Here is a 22,855-nt window from a genome sequence, read left to right as displayed (position 1 = left end):
TGCCTTTCGTCCTTTTTTGTCTGGGCTACTTTTCTAACAGAAAGAATTTGGTTGTCATCTGTTGTCTATATGGTGGAAGGGGAATCCACCTGTTTATAAAGTCTATCACAGGTGTTTTAGCAGTACCTAGGACAGCAGCGGAATTATTTACAATTGTAAGGTATTATCCCAAATGTTAAGCTGAATTTCTGTCCTTCAGAGATGACCATTCAAGACATTTTCAGCCTTTGGGATGCCTCTTGGTACTGTCAGGAAAGGGGGATGGTATTAACTGCTACCAGTAGTTAGGTCAGATGTATACTTTTGGTGGATGACACAAGGATAAGAGCCAAGACCTAAATTTAGCATTTGGTAGGTAGCCGTTGAATGTAAGTGGATTTATTTCTTTTGTTACTTCTGTTACAGATTAGGCATAGACATTGCTTCCCCACTTGGAGGTTGCAAGTTACACTCCATTGAAAAGGACTGATGGAGTAGGACTCAGGACTGTGGGGAACATGAAGATAGAAGCCTTTGTGCTCTAACAGAATCTCATCTTCTCTACCATCTAGAGAGTTTCCGTTGACAAGAAACCTTGAAGGTTGCAAGACAAGTCCAAGATGTGCAGTTCAGTTGCTCCCAGGCTGTGGTTCTTAACAGACCGTCGCATCAGAGAAGATTACCCTCAGCAGGAGATCTTGAGAGCCTTGAAGGCCAAGTGCTGTGAAGAGGAGCTAGATTTTCGGGCCTTGCTGATGGATGAAGTGGTCCTGACCATTGAAGATGGAAATCTTGGTGAGGATGAGATAAAGCTGGGAAAGTGCTGAAAGGGTCTGTGTAAAAAGATTCTAAAATGAAGTGTGTGTACTTTTTGATAATGAATTCCATGTGTGCCAGACCGATATATTTAGATATATCCTCTAAATCATGTACATGTACATGATACCATATGCTTTAGCATTTATTATGATAATCAAATCTAATTATTAACTTTGTCAATTGTGTTAGAACTGCTTTTGTCTTTCCTCTGTAGTACAGAGAGTAGGGTTGCTTTAGCTTGTTGATTCCAGGATAAGGACTATAGGACCTCTGAATTAAGACAAAATTACTGAGTGAGTTTCAGTTTTGCACAGATGCTTCAAGTTCATTTATCATATTTTAAATGTTTTAGTGGACTTTGTTCTCTTGTTTATGTTCTGGTTCCAAGATACCAAACGCATTTGAACTTAAACAAAAGGAATTTTCAGTGACCAGTACAAGCTGTTAGGAAGGTAGAGGTAATAATGTGACATAAGTAAAGCATGCTGCTGTACAGGTGGGTATTTATAAAGAAAAGAAAGGGACTGACATATAAAGTATAGACATCAGAATAATTTGAGCTATTACTACAACTTAGTGTTTTAAACTAAATTGTAATATTTCTGTTCTGTTTTCTGATTAGCTTTTTTTTTTGGTGGTGATTAAAAATGAAAAGATGTTATGCTGAGTTAGAAGTGTTAAGTGAAACGATGCTGTAGATAGTAAGCTTATGTTACAGGAAGAATACCACTAGTCTATCTTTTTAACACTGTTACAATGTTTTTACAAGTTTTTTAGTTTGGATTTCCTAAAGGATAGAAACTACAGTTGTTTTGCATGTGTACCTCTTCCATTCCTCTTCCCAATGTATCACTCAAAAAAATATTGGAGATCCAGGAAAGAATTACATTTCTGCGAGTTGTGTTTGAGTAATTTCTGTGTAGGAAGAAGATATACAGGTACTCACAGCCTGAAGAAGAGGCTGCCACGTTAGCTAATGCGTTGTTCCTTATTGAGGAATCTATATATGAGGGAAAGCTTAAAACTTGACTCTGGGGATAAGCTTTGGTCAGTGTTTGGTGTACCATATTATAACATGAATCAATCAAGGATAAAGTAGAAATGAGTGGGGAAATGAGTGTCTCCTACTAGACACCATTCTTCTACTACTAAACATTTCTACTACTAAACTTTCATTTTGTTAGTTTTTTGTTAATTTGCATTGTTAGTTTTTATCTATTTATTTCTTATTCTGAGACGTCAGAGACTTTTTAATCAGAGGCTTGAAATTCTGCAGGATGTCTTCAAGTCAGAGAAACTTCTTGTCAGAAAGTCTGAACATCTTTTTGCCTTGAGTATGCAATGCTCTGGATAGTATGTTCTGCTAAGGCAGCCGACCAGAACTGTCGCTGCAGTCTCTAAGGTTTACATTTTTACCTTCAGCTTTTCAGTACTGTTTTTATTTCCTGGTGATGTTTTCTTTCCTGTCTTCTGCCTGTATTTGGAATATTAGTTATGGTAAGCATGAACTGTGGTCTTTTCTGTTCTCTTCCATTTAATGCTGCAAGAAGAAAAGATAAAGTATGCAAATTGGAGAACTAATACCAAGAAATGTATAGTTTAAGAATGAAAAAAATAAGGAAATAACCTGAAAGAAAAAGCAGAAAAAGGAAATTTGTTTTCATATGTGTTCATTCAGAACTGTGTAAGTAACTAACCTTTTCAAAATAGCAAGTTTAAACACTTGTGGATTTGTGTGTGTGTATTTTATATCAGACAGTTCTTTTTCTTGGAAAGAGATGAAAAATTGTCCCCCTTAATTTTTCATTTTTCTTTTTCCCAGTGCTTGTCCACATGTATTGGTAGAGATTTCTGGTTGAGGATACATATAAAAGTTATGTTCTTCATATTCTTCATTAAAGTGCTCAGTTGGCCTTAGAAGAAAGGTATCCTGGAACAAAATTCAGCATTTAATGCGTTCTGTACCCTTTCTGTAACCTGCTGCTGTGTGTGAGGGGTCCAGACTGAGTAAAATTTTGTATGACGTAGAGGGCTTCATCAAGAGTCTATATATTCAGTGGATAATACCTGTTTTCACCTTCACATTTATTGTTTTTGTTGAAAGCTTCACAATACAGGTCTCAAACTCTGAGGTTAATACATCATATGGAGGAAGTAGTAGGCTTTCACATACTCAAACTTGTGATTTGGTCTTTTTTTTGTTCTTTAAGATCTAGGTAATTTCTTAAGTTAATTGTTAAGAGAAATTCAGCTTGACATTGTAAAGTTAACAATTGAAGGATGCTATTTAAAACTTTAGAATGTGGCATTTTTGAACATGATATAATCATTGATACTTCTGTGTGGTCTTGATGGCTGTCAGAAACATGGGTGAAGAGCTCAGAGACCAAAAATTCAGCATAGTACATTAAGAAGCTTGAAGTCATTTGCCTTACAGAGGGGAAGTAGAAAAGACACTTAACTTACGATGAGTTAGCAGCACAGCAGGATGCGAACTGAGGCTGAAAACTGGCCCTTGTATCAATTATGTTGTATGCTTTGATGGTAGAGCATGCTGATGTAAATATCACTGAAATCCAGAGCCAAAGACAGATCGTAAAACTTGAGCAAAACTATGACTCTTCCAAAATCTGTTTGTCAGAGAATGGTAAGAGTTACCATGTACCATGCCAAAGGGAGAGGGAGAGCTAAGGTTACTTCAGTAAGTGGTCACAGCAGTAGCAACTGGGACACTACTGTGCTGTATTGCAGGGTTGGATGGGAAGTGTGGCTGGATCCCCAGGCAAGCCAACAGCCAGCGTAGGTCCAGCAGGCCCTGCTGGTGCCTTTTCTTCTACAGCCAAAACTGTGGATGACCCAGCATCCCTAGGATCCTCCTGCCCCAGCGTTACTGGCTACGTGATGAACCTTTGTCAGGGTTTCTGAGTCTGCCAGAGAATTGTGTGCAGCTCAAGATCTGCATGATAGGTGCCTCAGTGCAGCATGAGTCCGAAAGTAATTGGAAATGCAAATTAAGAAATGTAGACTTAGTTTTTCCTTGAGGTTTAGAAGGGAACGCTTAACTATTATCAAAACAGGTTAAGTGTACATCAACATAATTTCAACAAATCGTTTTTGAAAGCAACTATGGCTTATTCTCCATCTTAGTGCAGAATAAATAAACGGAAAATTTCAGATGCATAAAACAATTTTTTTTTTTTCTGATTCTTTGGTGTGCTGAACCTGCTGTGGTGGTTACTGAATCAGAAATGTACAATACTGGCACATGGGAAAGGACAGAGATACATGTATGGGCAAAAATGTAGGGTAATGTTGCAGCTGTTTTGATTTCAGCCATAGCCTAAGTTTCTTAAGAGAGAAATTCTAGAGGCAAAACCAGTCTAATAATTTGCTACTGAATGGAGCAGCTCTGTTCCTCTTCTGTTTTTCCAGACTTGTTGGTGCAGCTTGCTGTGTTATAAGGCCTTTATTTATCTTTGGGCTTGCTTTCATGCTGTAGCTAAGCTAATCTACCCTAAAAAAGGTTGATCAAATTCTCTGCTCTTTTGCAGGATCTGACAATTGTATGAGCTGAGTGGGCTAATTTAATGGAACACTAACTTTGTCCAAATATTTAAAATTTTCTGTTGGGATAGCTTGGTGCATCAAATCGTTTTGTGGTTATGCAATTGCAACCTCCGTACAAGAGAGCAGGGGAGAACGTGGCTCCTCTTTTAGGTACTGGCCTATATCTAGGTGGATATAGTTATAGATTCAAAGCATAATTTAAAACTGGAATCTGCTTGTGGACAGGAAATTCAATAGTATCAGCAATAGGTTTCTTTTGTTTGCTTGCTTGGTGTGTTCCTGTGAAGCATATGCTGTTTGCTGCTATAAGGAAAGCACTGGATTACTAAATTAAATGGCTAGTAATTTAGTCTGGCTATTCCTATATTCATTTTCAACAAATAGCAGATAATTTAGCAAATTTAGGATGACGTTTTCAGACATGCATCTGAAGTCTTAATAGTAAGTGCTGTTAAAATGTCTAATTTTTAAGTATTTGTCTGTTTGGTAGCCTGATGATATGACCGGCTTGGAAAATTTGAAACTAGACAGATTAAAGCTTGTGAACAGGTGCACAAAGCCCAAAGGAAGTCAGAATTTTGAGAGTTAGTCGGCAGGAGACAAAATGGAATTGATTGATTGTCTCCTTTTTCTGAATAGAGCACTCTTTCTTCTTACCTTTGTGTAGGGCTTAGCAGAAATCTTCCCCACAGATTACACACCTTAACTGTAGAGACAGGGAATTTAAGAGCTGTTGGTTGATGAAGGACTGCCTACGTACCTTTGGATCTTTCATTGTTAAAATCTATACAACAGTGTCTTCATTGAAATTCTCTGCTAGCAGAATAGCAGAACTAGCAGAATTTTGAGATCACTGAACCAGCTATGTATCAATTCCTTTATTGTAGGTATTTGGAATCTCCATATTTTCTGATACTCTCCTGTGAAGGAAATAAGTTTTGAGGAAAGTTGCTTTTGTGAACTTCTAAATATTAAAGATGCTGGGCTGAGTTGAATTGGAGAGTCCTACAGCATAAAACCAAGTGAACCTTTCTTAAGAGCTTCTTGACATTTCTTTGGGGATGTAAAAGCAAGTGATCAAGATGTAATAGTCATCTGTGCTTAGGCAATAATGCTTTGTGCATGATCAGGTCTTTTCTGTAGTCAGGTGTATCACATCAGGGAACTGATTTCATTGTCATTCTTTTTTTTTTTTTTTTTTTCCTCCAGAGGAAGTATTTAGAAGATACATTCCTCTAACTTGGTAAAGATTGCTGGTGTGATGATTTAGGTACTTGGGTTTCCTGTGTGTGTCTGAAATGTGCAGTGCTAGTCAGCTATGTATTATAAGTCTTTAATCTCTCAAAATCTGTTTTTCTTGCATATGATCTGTCCTTCATTTCTAATTTGGTCTAAACAAGTAATGAACAGTTATGGTCTTTTTTTTTTTTCTCACACTGGATTAGATAGCATTGAAAATAAACATAGAGAAGTAAGGATATTTGAAGTATAAAGTAAAGAAATACTTCAGTATAAAGTATGGAAGGCTGAAGAAAAAAGGGTAAGGCTAGTAAGTAACTGTTTTCAGTGTAGTGGTTAGAAAAGCATTCAGCTATATCCGTGTTAAGAGAAGGCTTTTACATCTACAGAATGGTATTTTTATAAAAGTCAAGATAATTAATATTTGTGAATCATCTTCAAGTCATCTTGAAGACTATTTTCTGTCCTACAGTCACCTCTTCCTGCTGACTGTTTCAGCAGTCCCCTGGCACTTGTTTGTCCAGCAGTGCACCTTACTCTAAGAGCTTTTCCTGCAGTGTGTAGCAAATGGCTCTGGGAGTGATGGAGCAGAGGCAAGTGGCCTTGGCAAGGTGCCTTGTTGAACACTGCAGAGTTGGCCCGTTTCCTGCTACTAACAACAGCCAGAGCAGCCATTTCTTCCACTGCAGTCTTGAAAAATTGGTTTGTAACTCAATAGTGAGAGGTGGAGAACAAACTGCATTGTGTGCAAAGGACTAGAAAGGGGTTAGAAATTATGAGAATTTTGTGTTGGTGGAAGTGTTGTGCTCAGAACCACTTGAGACTGTCTCACAGAACCACTTGAGACTTTCGCTGCAGAAATGTGTGCCTTGCCATTCTAATTGATGTTAAACGTTATAACAAGCATTACTAGCAGGCAAGCATGGACTGTATAGAAGGTATTCTGGAATGGTAGCCATGTTTAGAGGTAGGTGAATGTGTTACATTATTTAATACTGGGATGGTCACAGACAGACACATCCCTGATAGAAGAAATAGCAAATCAAACATCTGCTTTATTGTCTTAGAAACATATTTTAACAACAGTGCATTTCAGCTGCAATGTGTTTTGGGAAGAACTGTTGTTTTCTTTCAAAACTGTCACACCAAACAAAACTTCCTTATGGTGTGTATGTGAAGATAGGGTTTATGGCCTGTGAGCCTAGATATCCCTGCAGTTTTCTTCTTTACTTTCAGGAATTTCTGTACTTAAAAGAACGATCTCTTGTTATCTCAAGCTGATACTAAAGAACAAAGGCTAAAAATGAATTTGATCTTTTTAGAATTGTTCATTTTTTTTCAGTAAATGTCAGTAGGTCATCTGTGGTGGATCAGGGCTCTGTCCAAAATTACCTTTGCAAGGTAGAGAGGTAGGAGTATTTCTGCATAGAAAGGTATTATTGCAGCCAATTCAGCAGGAAGTTTTAAGGACTTCTCGTTTGTATGTGTTCCAGAATGGTCAGTCAGGAAAATCAGACTTTTAGGGCACATCATTTTGAACATACATGCATGTCATCATATCTGAAAATGTCAGAAACATCACCAGATTCTGGATCATTTTAAGAATTCTCAGGAACGTCCATCTGGGGGAAAATAATGTCAGAAAGACGAAATAAAGAAGAAGGAGGTTTTTCCATACGTCATAGTCAAGGGATGAAAATTAGCCTAGTGTGTCTGTCATAAGGCAGCATCGAGAGTATGGCTGGGGGTTTCCCTCCCATTTTTCCAACTCTTCCTGTTCTAGTGGGAATTCATCCAGATACATCTATGAATTAAATGTGGATTTTTTTTCTTCTTTCAATTAAGTTTAACTAGTGACTAATTTGGCTTCCAAATGGTAGGAACGCATTTGAATGAAAAGAGGGGGAGAGAAATGTGCTTCTTCTAAGGTCAAGTAAAGAGTAATACAATGGAATACTTGTAGGCTTAACGTGAAGGAAGTTTCTTCTTTCTCTGTTTCTTCCCATACCTAAATACATGATGTTGGATGATAGAGGCAAAAGTATTGGCGAATAGGATATACCCAGTACTGGCATAGTGGAAAAATTAGCACCAGATGAAGCAGACTAGTGGTTTTGGAAAGGGCGAGGTAAAAAGACTAAACAGGCCTGTTTTCTCTTCTGTGTTTTTAGCTGAGAAGGTGGGTGGGTTGCACTGAGACAGTAAATACGGTAGATTATTTTGTTTATGGTCATAGCATGATGCAATGTCACTGAAATAATACTCTCAAAATCCAGCTATCAAACCCTGTTTCTTGGCAGTTCTTATCTAAAGAAGAATTAAATGTGTACATAGTATGTACATATACACAATATGTAGCAGTCAGAAGATCAGAAAATATCTCCCCTGAATGCTAAGAACTTGCTTTGAAAGTGTAGTCAAGGTATTTGGCTGTTGTGTTTTTGCAGTAGTACTGTGGAACTTCTAGGGGAGATTTCCTTTTAATTTATGTATTTGCAATGTTATTGCAGAAGAGGAAGATGGCTTTTACAAGTTGTGTAAACATGCCATTTAATTCTGGTTATAAACTGTTTATTGGTTGAGAAGTAGTTTAGGGATAGAAATGTAGAAGACAGCTGTTACATCAAAATACACACATGATTTTTGTTTCATGTCTCTGTGATAAGCTCTATGATTCTATGTTGCACGCACCAGCATGCAATGTACTTTCCAAAAATGTTGGGACAATAAACAGGGTAACAGGAAGGGATACAGTGAAACTCTTGCTAGATAAGAACATAGCTATCCATTTCCCTCAAGAAGGAAATCGGAGCTGCAAATTGGTGAGAACATAGGTTGTGTGTTGAGACCTCTCTGCGAAGAGATGCAAACTGAACAAGGAGCCTCAAAGGGAAAAAAGGTTGGAGGCAAGGCAGGAAAAGGGTGGTATTCAAAATTGCAGGCAAAGAAGCAGGACAGTAGGAGAAACCTGAAATTTGGAAATGAGCTGAATAAATAAGGAAAATATAATAAATGTGGGACAGTGAGGGAATGGAAGCACAGAGGTTATGTCTAGGGAGATGAATCCTATAGGGAGAATGGAGAGTGATAAATTGGGGGCAGAAGAAGCTGCATGTGTGTGGTAGTTGCTCACTTCCAAAACCTGGAATGGAATCAAAGCTTCCAGAACTTTTCTGTCCTGCAGAGAAACATTCCTCTGCAAGTTGCTCTCACAGATACTTGCTGACAGGAGAGTCCATTCAGCTTAGGTGCTGGTCCTCACAGAGGCTCCTGACGCCGTGCTGCTGACACTTAGTTCTGTCAGCTTGTGTCAAAGATCTGTATAGGAGATTAAGCTGATGTAACCCCTTGTGCCTTATTCTAACACAGTATCCTGCATGTTATTTAGATGCCAAGTGATTCCCTGAAAATACAAAAATACTAATAAGAGTGGCAACATGAAATACCCCCAATTTAGAACTTCAAAAACAAGTTCGCATTTTTGTGTCCTTTCTTGTACATTTGTTTTTGGATACATTTTAAATCGTTTGATCACATGCTACTTCTTCTTCAGCCTCTTTAATGTACAGGGTGGTTCTACTCTGGGAACATAACTTGTGGCGTAGTGAAGGAGAGGGCAGCTTGTAGGAAGCTTTCCTTTTTTTGTTATAGGAATTGGTGACAGTTGAAGTAGAACATTGCTGGAAGACAAGTATGGTGATTTAAATTGAACCATTCATGCATTGCTTTTAATTGCACGTTTTTCCATTTTCTGAGTTCCCAAACTTTGATTACTAAGATAAGCTTTGTGAAAGTGCTGAATGCTTGCATACACAAACGAAATAAATCAGAGCGGCACTGGAAACTGAGAAATCATGGTCTCTCAAATGTAGCATCCAAAATTACTTCTTTACCTCTTATCTTTGGGTTTTTCATCCCTTTATAGGAAATCAGTAGAACACTCACTGGTTTCCTGTGGTGTCAACAAAATAAATTAAGATTGTGAAGCACTCAGATGTTACTGTGATAAGCGGAATAGAGAAGACTTATGAAAAAATTAATAACTGTGTGTTTCAACACATCAATCCATGGACTAACTAAACGAAAATATAGTGCTGAGTAGTTGCTTGTTAAGTGACTGCTGCACCTCCTGTGTACTGCATGAGATAAATGCTGTGGGGAAAAAATAATATTTGTTCGTGTAATTGACGATCGTGTGAGTAGGTCAGCAGATCAATGCTACAGGCATACCCTTAGGTGTGTCTTTTTCTAACCTTTATGTGCTTGACTTTGCAGCTTTAAGTTTTCTTTTAATATAGTTTTTTAATGTAATATTGTGTGCATACATTTTTTTGTAATTGATGTATGTGCAGTCACATACAGACTAACTGGATGCATCAATGCTGTTTCCTAGCAAGGCTTTGGAAAATGCAGATAGAATAAAAAACAGTAGTGATGTAGTGATAACCTTTTATTTGTGGAATCCGATATCCTGTCTTTGGGTAATGGCCGCAGATGTATTCACATTCAAAAACTTGTCTATCTTTGAGACTGAGGAATTCTTTCACCTGGAGAGGCTGTGCTTGTACCTTGTTCTCTCTCGTACTTGTTTTATGAATTTGTAAGTTGATTAGTCACCATTGATACTGTACTTCTCAACTGCTTTGGAAAATGACTTGTTCTATTACTGGAGTTCTTTTTGTTTGAGTTCTTTTGACAGCATGTCTTCCAGTGCGCTCAAATGTTTCATGTTTTATGAGGTGCCATGCAGGTCATATTTCATGATAAAGAACATCTGTCTTCAGTTAAGTACATATATCTGTATGTCTGTGTCTTTATATATATAATAATATGTATATGTGTATAAAAACATATATATGTACACATTACTTCTGCATATCAACTTGAAGTATTGGACCTTCTGGATGTGAATGAATAACAGACCCACAGATGAGCTACAATCTTGGTTCTCTGGCCAGGCAGGGTGCTGTGCATTGAGTGGCGAAATTCTAATATGAAGCAGCAAGGGAACACCAGTACATATGAATGAGCCTGGCATGGCATGGCAGGTCTTGAAATAATTTTTTTAGGAGTTCAGGATATTCTGCATGAAACACATGTATCTTTTAGCTCAGAAAGGAGAGCTGAAATAAAGCTGTCCTTTTTTAGCTATAGAAAGTAGAGGCATCCATAGAAAGTAGTAGACATCCAAATCAGGTTATGCTACACTTCTTAATGTTGCTGAGGGTTGGCTTTCATTCCTATAGCATGCCCTTTCCTCCTCAGTGAAGAAGGTTTTTATTAATAACAAGAGAGTCCAAATCAGGTTCTCTTGCTAGCGATAAAGATAGTCCCTGTTTCCCTGATGCAGGTGTTATTTGTAAATATCGAGTATACTGGGATTAAGATTCTAACTGTTCTTTGCCTGGGTTTCAATCCATCTATTTCTGTCTCAGCTAATTCCTAGTGAGACAGACTTCTGTTACTTGTACCTTAAAAGTCCATTAGAGGGTTGGAATAGCTCTTAGTTGTTCCACAAAACCAGTCTTGAGCTCAACTCAGGACCTAACAGTGCCACTGACAGCCTCTTGCACCTGCACCTTTATGTAAAGGAGTATATTGTTGGATGACTACTTGCACTAGAAGAATGGAATAGTGGTGAGATTTTTTTTCTCTTATTAGCAAAATTAGCAAAAAAATTAACAATGAAAGTTCCACACTTTTCTTTTTTTCCCCCTTTGATTTTCAGACAGGGTTTGCCTGCACCCATGTACTGAATTTCTTCTTAAATAGCATTCCAGTTTTCACTGTCATCAGGGAATCAGGCCGTGTCTCTTCTTTCCTGCCCAACTGTCAAACCTGTGGAGGGGAGGCACTTCCCACTTTCATCTTAGACAATTTTCCTTTTATTTTTTTTAATGACTGTGTTAGCTTGTCCAATGATCTTGAAAGAAAGGACGTTTCCTGTTGTACCCACAAATTTTGTTTGAGCTGTTGTAGTGGTTTTACCGTGCTAGGCAGCTGAACACCACAACCGCTCTCTCATTCCCTCTCCTCAGATGAGGAGGGGAAGAAGTAAAGGAAAGAACAACTCACAGGTTCAGATAAGGATAATTTAATTAAAGAGAACAAAAAATTAAGGAAATAATATTATTAATTAAACAATTCAACTAAAGGGGGAAAAAAAAGGAAAGGGGAGGAGGAAGGGGGAAAGGGAATAACAAAACAAAACAAGTAAAGGCTGTGTGGAAGTGCAGAGGAAAGAAATTACTCTCTACTTCCCACCAATGAGCGATGCTTGAACACGTCCTTGAAGCAGGGCCTTGATGCACGTAGCCGGTGTTCAGGAGGACAGATGTTTTCACAACGAGAGCCCACCCCTCCCCTCTTCTTCCTTTTTCCACCTTTTATTGCTGAGTGTGACATCATATGGTATGGAATACCCCTTTGGTTGGTTTAGGTCAGCTGCCCTGCTGATGTTTCTTTCTCACTTTTTGCCCACCCCTTAGGAGGGTTAGAGAGAGTCCTGATGCTGTGCCAGCACTGCTCAGCAGCAGACACAACACTGGTGTGATACCACCACTGTCCTAGCTACAAGTGCAGAGCACAGCACTGTATGGGCTGCTGCAGGAAAGTTAACATCCCAGCCAGACCCAGTACAGCTGTGAAAGAGTGTATTGTGGAATATATGTCCTACTCTTGCAGCCACATAAGAAGCCAGGCATACCATAGGAGAATGCTACAGAGATTCATATAAAAGTTTAGGTTGAAAGGGACCTGTGAAAGTCATCTGGATCAACCTTCTGCTGAAAGCAGGGCCAATTTGAAAGCTAGATCCAGGTTTGAAGTTAGATTAAATTGCTTGGGGCATATCCAGACAGCTTTTAAATACCTTCAAGAATGAAGATTCCACAGCTGCTCTGGGCAATTAGCTCCAATATTTGACTGTCCTCACAGAGGGAAAAAAATAAAAAGTAATAGAGTCAAAACTGTGTTTGTAAGTTGTATCCATTACTAATTTTTGACTAGCTCATTGCTCACTGCAGAGCAAAGCTGTGTATATATGATCTGCTCCTTTGTGTGGAGTAGAAACCCTCCTCCTCACTTTCACAGCCTTTCTACAAGAGCCTTTATCAATTCACCGCAGCACTCCAGACATGCAGACTATTCAACCATATTTCTGTTTACTAGTGAGATCATGTTCAGCTTCTCGTCAACCAACACCCCCAAGTTGTTCTCCTTAATCCATTCAATCCATTCTCCACTCAGCCTGTATTTGTATTTGTGAGTGAAGAATGGATTGAGAGCAGCCATGAGGAGAAGAACCTAAGGGTGTTGGTCGATGAGAAGTTCAACATCTGCTTGCAGCCCAGAAAGCCAACCATATCCTGGGCTGCATCGAAGGAAGCATAGCTAGCAGATCAAGGGAAGTGGTTCGCCCCCTCTTTGTTCTTGTGAGACATCGCCTGGAATTCAGCTGTGGGGCCCCCAATATAGGAACAACATAGACCTTTAGAGCAGGTCCAGAGGAGGGCCATGCAAATGATCATGGGACTGTAACACCTATGAAGGCAGGCTGAGGGAGTTGGGAGCCTGGAGAAGAGAAGGCTCCATGGAGACCATATAGAAGTTTTCCAGTACCTAAAGGGGGCCTACAAGGAAGCTGGAGAGGGACTCTGTCAGGGAGTGTAGTGATAGGCCAAGGTGTAACCATTTTAAATTAAAAAGGAGTAGATTAGATATTAGGAAGAAATTCTTCTCTCAGAGTGGTGAGGCACTGGAACAGGTTGCCCAGAGAAGCTGTGGATGCCTCATCCCTGGAGGTGCTTAAGACCAGACTGGGTGAGGTCCTGGGCAACCTGATCTAGTGGATGGTGTCCCTGCTTATGGCAGGGGGGGTTGGAACTGGATGATCGTTAAGGTCCCTTCCAACCCAAAACGTTCTGTGATTCTATTCATCATACCATGTCCACTGCATGTGGCCTTTCTGTTCCTCCTTTTTGTTTCCTACATGGCATGAATGCATGAACAAATACTTAAGATAGGCTCCCGCTCTCACTGCTTTCACAGGGAAAGTGTGAGAGCCTTACTAATCATGCTTTTGGGGTATTTCTCTGCTGCCCTGTATCTCTGCTTCTCTTCAGACTAGTCACCGTCCCCCAGTGACCCTGATTTATATCCCTCCTCATTAACAACAAGCCTCTTGACAAAGATGCCCTAGCTCTACTTTGTCAAAGGAATTCTCTCTCTCTTCAGCAGCCCCCATTCTTCAGAAAGTATCTTGTGATGATAAAAGCCAAAGCCTTGCTTGTGGCAGTGGCTGTGAAATGAGATGTTTATAGTGAATAGGTTTATTCTCCTGCCCAAGCCTTTCCTCTTACGGACAGGATGGAGGAGTACAGTACCTGGGTTCTTGCACCCTTCACTCTGGCCCCTTGAGCTTGGAGTAGCTTTTGATATGTTCAGGTTTTCCTTTGGTAGTGTCACCAGTGCACACATAAATGAGCAGAAAGGTACAGTAGCCCAAAGGCTGGACTAATCTCAGGAATTTCTTCACAGCATTGCAGATGGAAGCTCTTTGCAGAGTTTGGTCTGCTGAAAGGAGTCTGTGCCCTTTGTCACCTGTTGTTGCCTCTGGGTTGTACTGCATCAGTCAGGTTTAGCTATATTTGCTGCCATTCTTGACAGAACTTGTTCCTCCTCACCTGATACCGAGAGGGACCTTTAGATCTGTTGACAGTCTCTTGCAAGTCTGTTGGAGTCTTCTTCAGGCAGTATACCACTGCAAATGCACACGAACCACTTACTATTTGCGTGAAGGGTTCAGACTAGCTTCCCCAGAGAGCTGCCAATGAGTAGAGATTACTGGTTGGAGTCACGATAGGCAGAAAGGTAGAAAGAAGTTGCTTAATAATGACTGGAGGTTTTTGAGATGTTGATATATCTTGCTTCCTTTCGTTTTCTGTCAGTCTTCCCAGGATCGTTCTGGCCTAAGACTGGTTCTCTGTGCATTCCTCCTTAACCTTCGGATGAAAGGTGAGGCAGGATTCTGAAAGTGCATGCCCTTTGTGGATGCTTTGAGGTGAATAAGGTCTGTGGCTTCAAATGATAAAGATGCTGTATGTCTAAATCGCATGCTTCAACGCTTGCACTTGTTCATTAGGGTAGAATGAGTCCAGCAGCTGGGCCTTTGTCACAGTTTTCTGTAAATTTTTCTTACCTGGCACAGCGGGAGTCACTGGAGAATGTACTGTTGTTGGCTCAGGACAGGAGAGCAAAGGGAACAATTGGAGAAAGAAATCTGGTTGACAGACTTGTTTTTGCAAAGTTGGAAGCTGGGCTAGTGTAGTGACCATAGAGCTATGAAGAAAAGAAGAAAAGCACAAAGAAGAAAATCTCACTACATACAGTTCTGCAGTCTATAAATGGCAGGATAGTAACAATTTAAGATGTTCAAATGATTGCTGTTCCTGTGACCCAACCTCGTCTGTTGCACAGACTTTTGGGTTGGTCAGATCCTGTAGTGAGCTGGTTCATTATGCAGTGGCATAACCTGCAGAAATCTAATTCAACAAAAGAACAGGATTGGGTTTTTGCTAGTGTAGGAAGCTTTTCTGGTTGCTAGTGGATGCAGTGAGTGCTAGGGACTGGTTGGTACTACATGCCCCAACAGGATTGCATGTTACTGGAGAGTAAAACTGGTACAGCAGCAGTTTAGAGTGACTTAAATTGTCTTAGAATCATGATATGTAATTGCTCCATCCAGCATCCTTTTCACATGGGAATTTCTAAAAATATGTTAATTTCTCCCCTTTTCTTGCTTGGGTCCAAGGTGAATAACATGCCATTAACCATTTTCCTCTTAAGAATTATTAATCTTTTCAAATTATTACAGGCAGAGTTTAGGAGCGAATGTAAATTACAATTCTGTTACTGAGAATGGATCCAAAGTGGCATTTGGAAATGAGATTTCTCTGATTTTGTTGCTCTAAAATGGAGGAACTTGAAGAAGATGTAATCTGCAAATATGTAAAGGAGATTCTTAGAGGAATTTATGCAAGGTGTAGATAAATGAACTAAGGAGACCTGTGTTACCAGGTGCTTGTTGAGAAACAAAACAAAACAAAAAACAACAACAACAACAAAAAACACTTCAGTTTCCCATTTCTGACACTAATTTATTAATGATAAGATCAGCAGCCCCTCACTGATTTTTGTTTCTTTAAGTTAGTCTGATGCTTATTTCCAAATAGACAAGACAAAGTTTTTGAACTTGTAGTTCAGATAAAATGTAGATAATGATATTTATGAATTTGTAGGGATTGCTAAACTCAGGGCTACAGTCCAAAGATTAGTGTTAAGATAGCTTGATCTGTTTGTTATATGTGTTGAAACAAGCTGACAGTGGGGGATGTCCCTTCTACTTGCTTTAATCTGCTTCCTCTGAGTTCAATACTTCCGCTGCTTGATTTCACTTGGCTCATCTGGTTGGAAAGACTGTATATCTGTGTCTTTCTGAAGAACATTTTTGTTTAAGGTAGTTAGTCTATATGGATGGTTTTAATTAGGGAACATACTAAGATAATGTCTAATTAATTAACACCTTTTTGGTCCTAGGTGGAAGCTTCTGCAGCTAGAACAGGTAGGAAATAATACTGTGGAAATAACGCTTGTATTTTCATTACAGTTTTGGCATGGAACTCAAGTGCAGTTACTGCAGTGTGGTTTTAACCCTGTAAAGTTGGGAAGAGGAAACAAGCCAAGTGAGCTTACAGAGTTATGGGGGAAAAGGGAATTCTTCCATCTCTAGTTTTGTTTTGTCTGTAGTTTTATATTAGTGCCTGTCAAAACTAGGCAAGTTTGGGTTATATGTTTGGTCTACGACATTTTTGTTGTTTGTGTGTGTGTGTGTGTAGGAAAATGTACTTATGAAGAGACCCCAAACTTGTGTATCATGTACCCGAGTACATTAAATACTTCTCTGCCACACCACCACCACCAACAAAAAGGTGAGATATAGACTGTCCTTGGACACAGGAGCTGATGTTATCTCTGCAAGCTTTAGAGTATGTCTTAACACAACTTTTTACTAAAAGATCACTATTGAATGACTCCCTTCAAGAGTAATTTGTCTCCAAAGCAAATGCCTCCAATTCATAAATACAACATGGTTTTGTTTAGAAAGTCCTTAGACTGGAATGACAGGTCAAAACAGTAATCTGAGGGGACCTATCTGAGGGGACCTTTCCATTTTCCAAAATTCAGTGAAGCGTGTCTAGGAACACTTGAAAGGGACAGGTAGTTTAATACTATTTCTTAAAAGTTCCTGACAATGTATAAGTGCTTCCAGATGTCTTTTTTTGAAATGGGATCCAGGTATGAAGGATACATAGAATCATAGAATGGCCTGGGTTGAAAAGGTCTTTAAAGATCATCTAGTTTCAAACCCCTGCTCTAGGCAGGGTTGCCAGCCACTAGAGCCGGGTGCCCAGAGCCACATCCAGCCTGGCCTTGAATGCCTCCAGGGGTGGGGCATCCACAACCTCTCTGTGCAACCTGTTCCAGTGCCTCACCACCCTTTGAGTGAAAAACTTCCTTGTAGTATCTAACCTAAATCCCCTCTGTCTTAGTTTAAAACCATTCCCCCTTGTCCTATCACTACCAACACATGTAAATAGGCATTCCCCCTCCTGCTTATACGCTCCCTTCAAGTACTGGAAGGCCGCAGTGAGGTCTCCCCAGAGCCTTCTCTTCTCCAAGCTAACCAAGCCCAGTTCCCTCAACCTTTCTGCACAGGAGAGGTGTTCCAGCACTCTTATAATCTTAGTGGCCCTCTTCTGGACCTGTTCCAAGAGCTCCACATCCTTCTTGTGCTGGGAGCCCCAGGCCTGCACGCAGTATTCCAGCTGGGGTCTCACAAGAGCAGAGTAGAGGGGGACAATCACCTCCCTCTCCCTGCTGGCCACCTCTTTTTTAATGCAGCCCAGGACATAGTTGGCCTTCCGGGCTGCAAGTGTGCACTGTCGGCTCATGCCCAGTTGTCGTCCATCAGGACCCCCAAAACCTTCTCTGCAGGGCTGCTTGCTCTCATCCAAGTTCTTCTTCGTCCAGTCTATATAAATACCTGGGATTGCCCCAGCCCAAGTGCAACACCTTGCGCTTGGACTTGTCAAACCTCGTTAGGTTCTCGTGGGCCCACTTCTCCAAGCCTGTCCAGGTCCCTCTGGATGGCATCCCTTCCCTCTATTGCATTGACTGCACTGCTCAGCTTGGTGTCATCTGGAAACTTGCTGAGGGTGCACTCGATTCCCTCGTCTATGTCATTAATAAAGATGTTGGAGAGCACCAGACCCAAGACCGAACCCTGAGGGACACCACTTGTGACCGGCCTCCACCCAGACATAGAACCGTTGAACACAACCCTTTGGCTGTGACCAGCCAACCAATTATTTATCCACCTAACAGTCCATCCTTCAAATCCATACCTCTCCAATTTAAAGAGAAGAACTTGGCTTTGCTCAAGTCTAGATAGATAATATTCATCGCCCTTCCTTTGTCCACCTATGCTGTCACTCCATCATAGAAGGCCACCAGATAAGTTAGGCAAGATCTGCCTTTGGTGTAGCTGTGCTAGCTGTCTCGGATCACCTCTTTATCTCGTGCATGCCTTAACGTGTCTTCCAGGAGGATCTGCTCCATGATCTTGCCAGGCACAGAGGTGAGGCTCACTGGCCTGTAGTTCCCTGGGTCTTCCTTTCTCCCTTTCTTAAAAATGGGAGTAATGTTTCCCTCTTTACAGTCACTGGGGACTTCTCCTGACAGCCATGATTTTTCAAGTATGATGGAGAGTGGCTCAGCAACCACATCAGCCATCTCTCTCAGCACCCTGGGATGTATACCATCTGGCCCCATGGATTTACACACATCCAGTTTCCTGAGGTGGTCCCGGACTTGTTCCACTGTCACAGTGAGATGGAATCCGCTCCTCTCACCCTCTCCTCGAGGTCCAGGGTCCTGACAGACATAGGAAACTTGACCACCGGTGAAGACTGAGGCAAAGCACTTACTGAGTGCCTCAGCTTTTTCCATGTCTGAGGAAGTCAGTTCTCCTGTCCCGTTTATCAGAGGGGGAATTCTCTCTTTGGACTGTCTCCTCCTGCCTATGTGTCTGTAGAACCTCTTTCTTGTTATTTTTCACATTCCTTGCCAAGTTCAGCTCCATCTGTGCCTTGGCTTTCCTGATCCCGTCTCTACACATCCAGATGACACCCCTGTATTCCTCCCAGGCTACACAACACTGCTTCCACTTCCTGTACATTTCCCTCTTTTCCCTCAGTTTAAGCTGCGGGTCCTCGCTCAGCCATGCCAGTCTCCCACCTCCTCTGCTCAATTTCTTCTGCTGGGGAATGGAGAGCTCTTGCACTCTCAGAAGGGTGCCTTATTTTTGGCATAGCAGGGAAAATTTTAGATTCATCTCAGATTGGAGGTTAAGCCTCTGCCATTCTGAGTTGTTTCAGTCTTTCCTCTGGATTTCTTTCCGCTTTTGGAAAGATCCTTCTGATTACCCATTTTCTGGGGGTGGGTTCTTAATTCTTTTCTTTGTCTGCTATTTAAAATTAATGGAAGTTGGACATTCAAAACATGGGAGAGACTGAACATTAAAAATAGAGTGGGTTTGCAGTAATGTTAGTTACATATATGTCTCTAGTTATGTTCTATAATATCGAAGACTTGTATTTAAAGTTTGAAATGTTTGATGCTTATGACTGTGCATCTGTGGTTGGGGGGGAGCCCAGCACTATGTTTCTAAGGCTCTCAGTGTAGATGGGCTCTGGGTAGATGATATAAAAGGACAGAGATCTGCTATCAGGAGGTTTTCTGTCAGTTGAGAGAATGCTTTGTACTTTTAAAAAACGTAAGAACATCCCTTGACCCAGGGATGTTCTCAGATCTCCTAGTGGAAAACGTACAAAAATTGTAGAAAAAGTCTCACCTACAAGGAAAAAAAAAAAAAAAAAAGCAACCTACCACCTGTTTCCCCCTCCCAGGTCAATTTTCTGTCAATACAGGTTTGTTGAGATGGCCTGTAGCGCAACCAGGTGGCTACCAAAGCTCGCCCAAAGTGCAAGCAGGAGGGAGATGGGTATAGGATAAACTTTTTATGACAGGGAAACTGTTACTTCTGCCTTCTTGAAGAAGCCATGTGTTGCAACTATGAGAAGAGGAAGAGCATGCTCCTCTTGTTAGATTTGTGTTTACTTTTTCTCTTACCTTGGCTCTCGTAACTCCTGAGCAGCTTTAATTCACTAGTGTTTGTTTGGGTTAGGTTCCTGCTGCTTTTGTCATCTAAGGCAAGTCAGTTCAGCACTAGTCGCATATACCCAAGTTCATAAGGGGTGAGAGAAACGGGGGGGAGAGAGCAGTTCCTAATTCAGGTCTCAAGTAACCGTTCTGTAGGTTTTAATTCTTCATCAGTTACTGAGCTTTGGATGGTCACACCTGTGTTTTCTAGATATATTACTTTCCCTTTCTTTCTCTCCACTGCTTTTTTCTTAGACCTGCCTCATGCTTTGACATATTAACATGATTATGGTACTTTATTTGGGAGTGCCAGTCTGTGTCTTCAAAGTATTCATAGTTCGTTAAAACACTGAGTTTCTAAGATCATTACAATTGTGTACAAATTATTTACCATTCTCATTTTGTAGTGGCCCTGGTGATGTTTTGAATTCACTTTGGTGACATTTTGAAATAGTTTGGTTTTCAGTTCATGTTTAGTTTTTTTCTAGGAAGTGTATTATCAGTACAAGACATGAGAGGTGTATCAACACATTTCTGATTCACACAATGTTCAACTGTCAGAATATTATATTAATTTGACATTCAGATTCACTGCATGTTACCCGAGTATCTTTCTAAACTAATTATCTTATCTAAGATCCTTAGTACAAAAGAGAAAAGCTAATCTAAAGAAAGCAATACAGAGTCCTCCATAAATAAACAAAATCTACAAGCATTAGGGCTGTATTCCTGAGTATTCCCACTGCTTTATGTTATTATTTGTGACTAGTCTTTTTTGGTCATATCCTGCTCTGTATGATACATATTCTCAGCAGACAGAGAGTTGCCTGCTTGTTTGTCACACTGGTTCTATACTTAGCTCAAACTTTTTTTTTTTTTTTTTTTTTTATGGCTACATAATGAACAAAACTTAAGAATTCCTCTGGGGTAAAAAAAATAATGAATTTCATTGCTGGTTTGATTATTAATTCAGAACAATTGCCTCATCTGATTCACTGTATAGCCATGAGTGTTGCTGCTAGCACAAAAGAAGGAGCACTGTGAGGAGGGTGAGTGTGAGTACTAGGACCACTTCTTACAAATGACAGTGCATTTGTAATGTTAAGTGGAAAACAGAAGAAAGTATTTCATAACATAAATGCAGACCATTATTGAAAGGAATGGTTCTGTTTTTCCTGTACACATTGTGTCCCTATTGCTTCCCTTGCAGTTTAATGTTTCGCAACTACTTAGTGAGTTGAGTTAGCTAGATGTTTAAATAAAAAAATAATCTCTGGCTTTCTTTCATCTTTTTCCCCTCATTTTCCCCCACCCTTCAAATCTGTATCTCTGCAATTTGGAGATCAGGATGTCATGTGGAACCACATCAGAAGCCCTACAGAAGTCCAGCAGCGTAGGGGAGAAGAACCCAAGAAGTTGATAAAGCAAATGGAAAACTGCTGTGTTAGAATTTCTTTTAACTACCTTTCATACAGTTTCTTAAATGTCACTTTTCCCATGTTGCCTTTTTGTATTTTGCATTTGTACTCCTCTACTAGTCAAGTAGCTTTTCTTCCTTTTACAGAAGGAACTAAAAGTTAAAATATACTAAAATATACTAAATGCTTTTGATTTTTTTTTTTCTTACAACTTAAGACTATCCTGTTTTAAATGAGATTCCTTCAAGAAAGCTAAAGTTACTTTAACCATGCTGCAAAAAGCTAGGCAGTAGCAGTGGCTGATGAACCTTTTGTTATTAATCCGAATAATAATATCTAAATTCCTGGTCTACCACAGAAGTCATCTGAAATACTTTAAGAGTCAGAAAGCCATAAGATGACACTGCCCATGGAAGAAGAAGAGGAAAGCCTTCCCTATTCTTAACTACACATTGCTGTCTATGCACTGCCTTCTCTTTTTTGTGGGTTCAGGTCCGTTGGTAGATGTGGAAATACTTTCACAGGTGACCTGCAGAAGCATTTGTGGATTTGGAACCAGCAGCTGCAACAGCAAAAGAGCAGGGCTGGTTCTTTCGGTGGCAGTGCTGACTTGTGCTGGTTTATAGTGTTTGTGCACAAGTGTGGTGATTTATAAGATGTTAGAGCTGACTGCTTTCAGTACTCAAAGGGCAGTCTGTCTTCCTCCTCACCTCTCCTGGCTGTGCAGTCCCACACCTTGCTCTTGCACTATGGGATCTGATTATCTGAGGTACTACCCCACTAATGTCTCAGGTAGCTGTTTGAGCACAAAGTCATGAACGGTGCTCTGCAAGTTTAGCAAGCTAACCTGACTCACTGGCAGGATCAGATGAGCACCAGAAATACCGAGCAAAGGAGAGTGGAACTGTATGGTCAGAACAGAGTAGTGAGACTGCTTGTTTTCGTTTCAGTGATAAGTTAGTTGTCTCAGCTTTCTTGCAGAACCTCACCCTAAATTTAAAATTTCACACTTCCAGTTGCTCAGAGTAGTTGTGTTGCTTGTCATCTCACCATGCCTTGTTACTTATGTTGATAATAGCAACTATGAAGCTATGTAAACTGAAAACTTTTTTTTTCCTCCCCCCATAAAATTAGTTGCTTGTTGATCACCACCACCAGGCCAAAGGAGAGACGATGGAAGCACGTTGCTGGTAGCGTGGTAAAAGGCAACATTGTCCCCATGGATGTCAGCACTGGCTTAAGTCAGGTCATGAAACGGGAGGGTTTTTTTCACGTTTTACGTGTGAAAACAACAACAACCAAAAGGCATTTGCAGTGCAGTTGCTAGAAAGGCATTTTTAAGGGCATATTTAGTGAGTGAGGACTGGATACCTAAATCCTGTTTATGAGCCCAAGCTTCTTTTTAATACGGAGAGTCACTTCATTTTGAGCTTTGAAGGGAAATCTGATAGACAATCTAATGATAGTTTGTGAAGTGGCTATATTGCATGTGTGTATGTTCACACATCCACATACTTGTGTAAGAATACGGGAAACTTTTTTCACTATTCAAG

At 40.3% G+C, this 22,855-nt stretch overlaps 1 protein-coding gene across 1 annotated transcript in view; it reads left to right on the top strand.

The window, feature by feature from the left end:
• RIMKLB (ribosomal modification protein rimK like family member B) overlaps window positions 1–22,855 on the top strand; it is a 47,091-nt gene that overhangs the window by 7,246 nt on the left and 16,990 nt on the right. Inside the window, exon 3 of the mRNA XM_035312998.1 lies at window positions 552–774. Within this exon, the coding sequence (XP_035168889.1) occupies window positions 600–774 (175 nt within the window). The 5' untranslated portion in view covers window positions 552–599. The remainder of the gene's footprint in view (window positions 1–551; window positions 775–22,855) is intronic.

This window comes from Oxyura jamaicensis, chromosome 1 (assembly GCF_011077185.1).
Source record: "Oxyura jamaicensis isolate SHBP4307 breed ruddy duck chromosome 1, BPBGC_Ojam_1.0, whole genome shotgun sequence".
Lineage (NCBI taxonomy): Eukaryota > Metazoa > Chordata > Aves > Anseriformes > Anatidae > Oxyura > Oxyura jamaicensis.
Note: the sequence above shows the minus strand (reverse complement) of the source record. Positions and strands in the feature narration are given on the sequence as shown.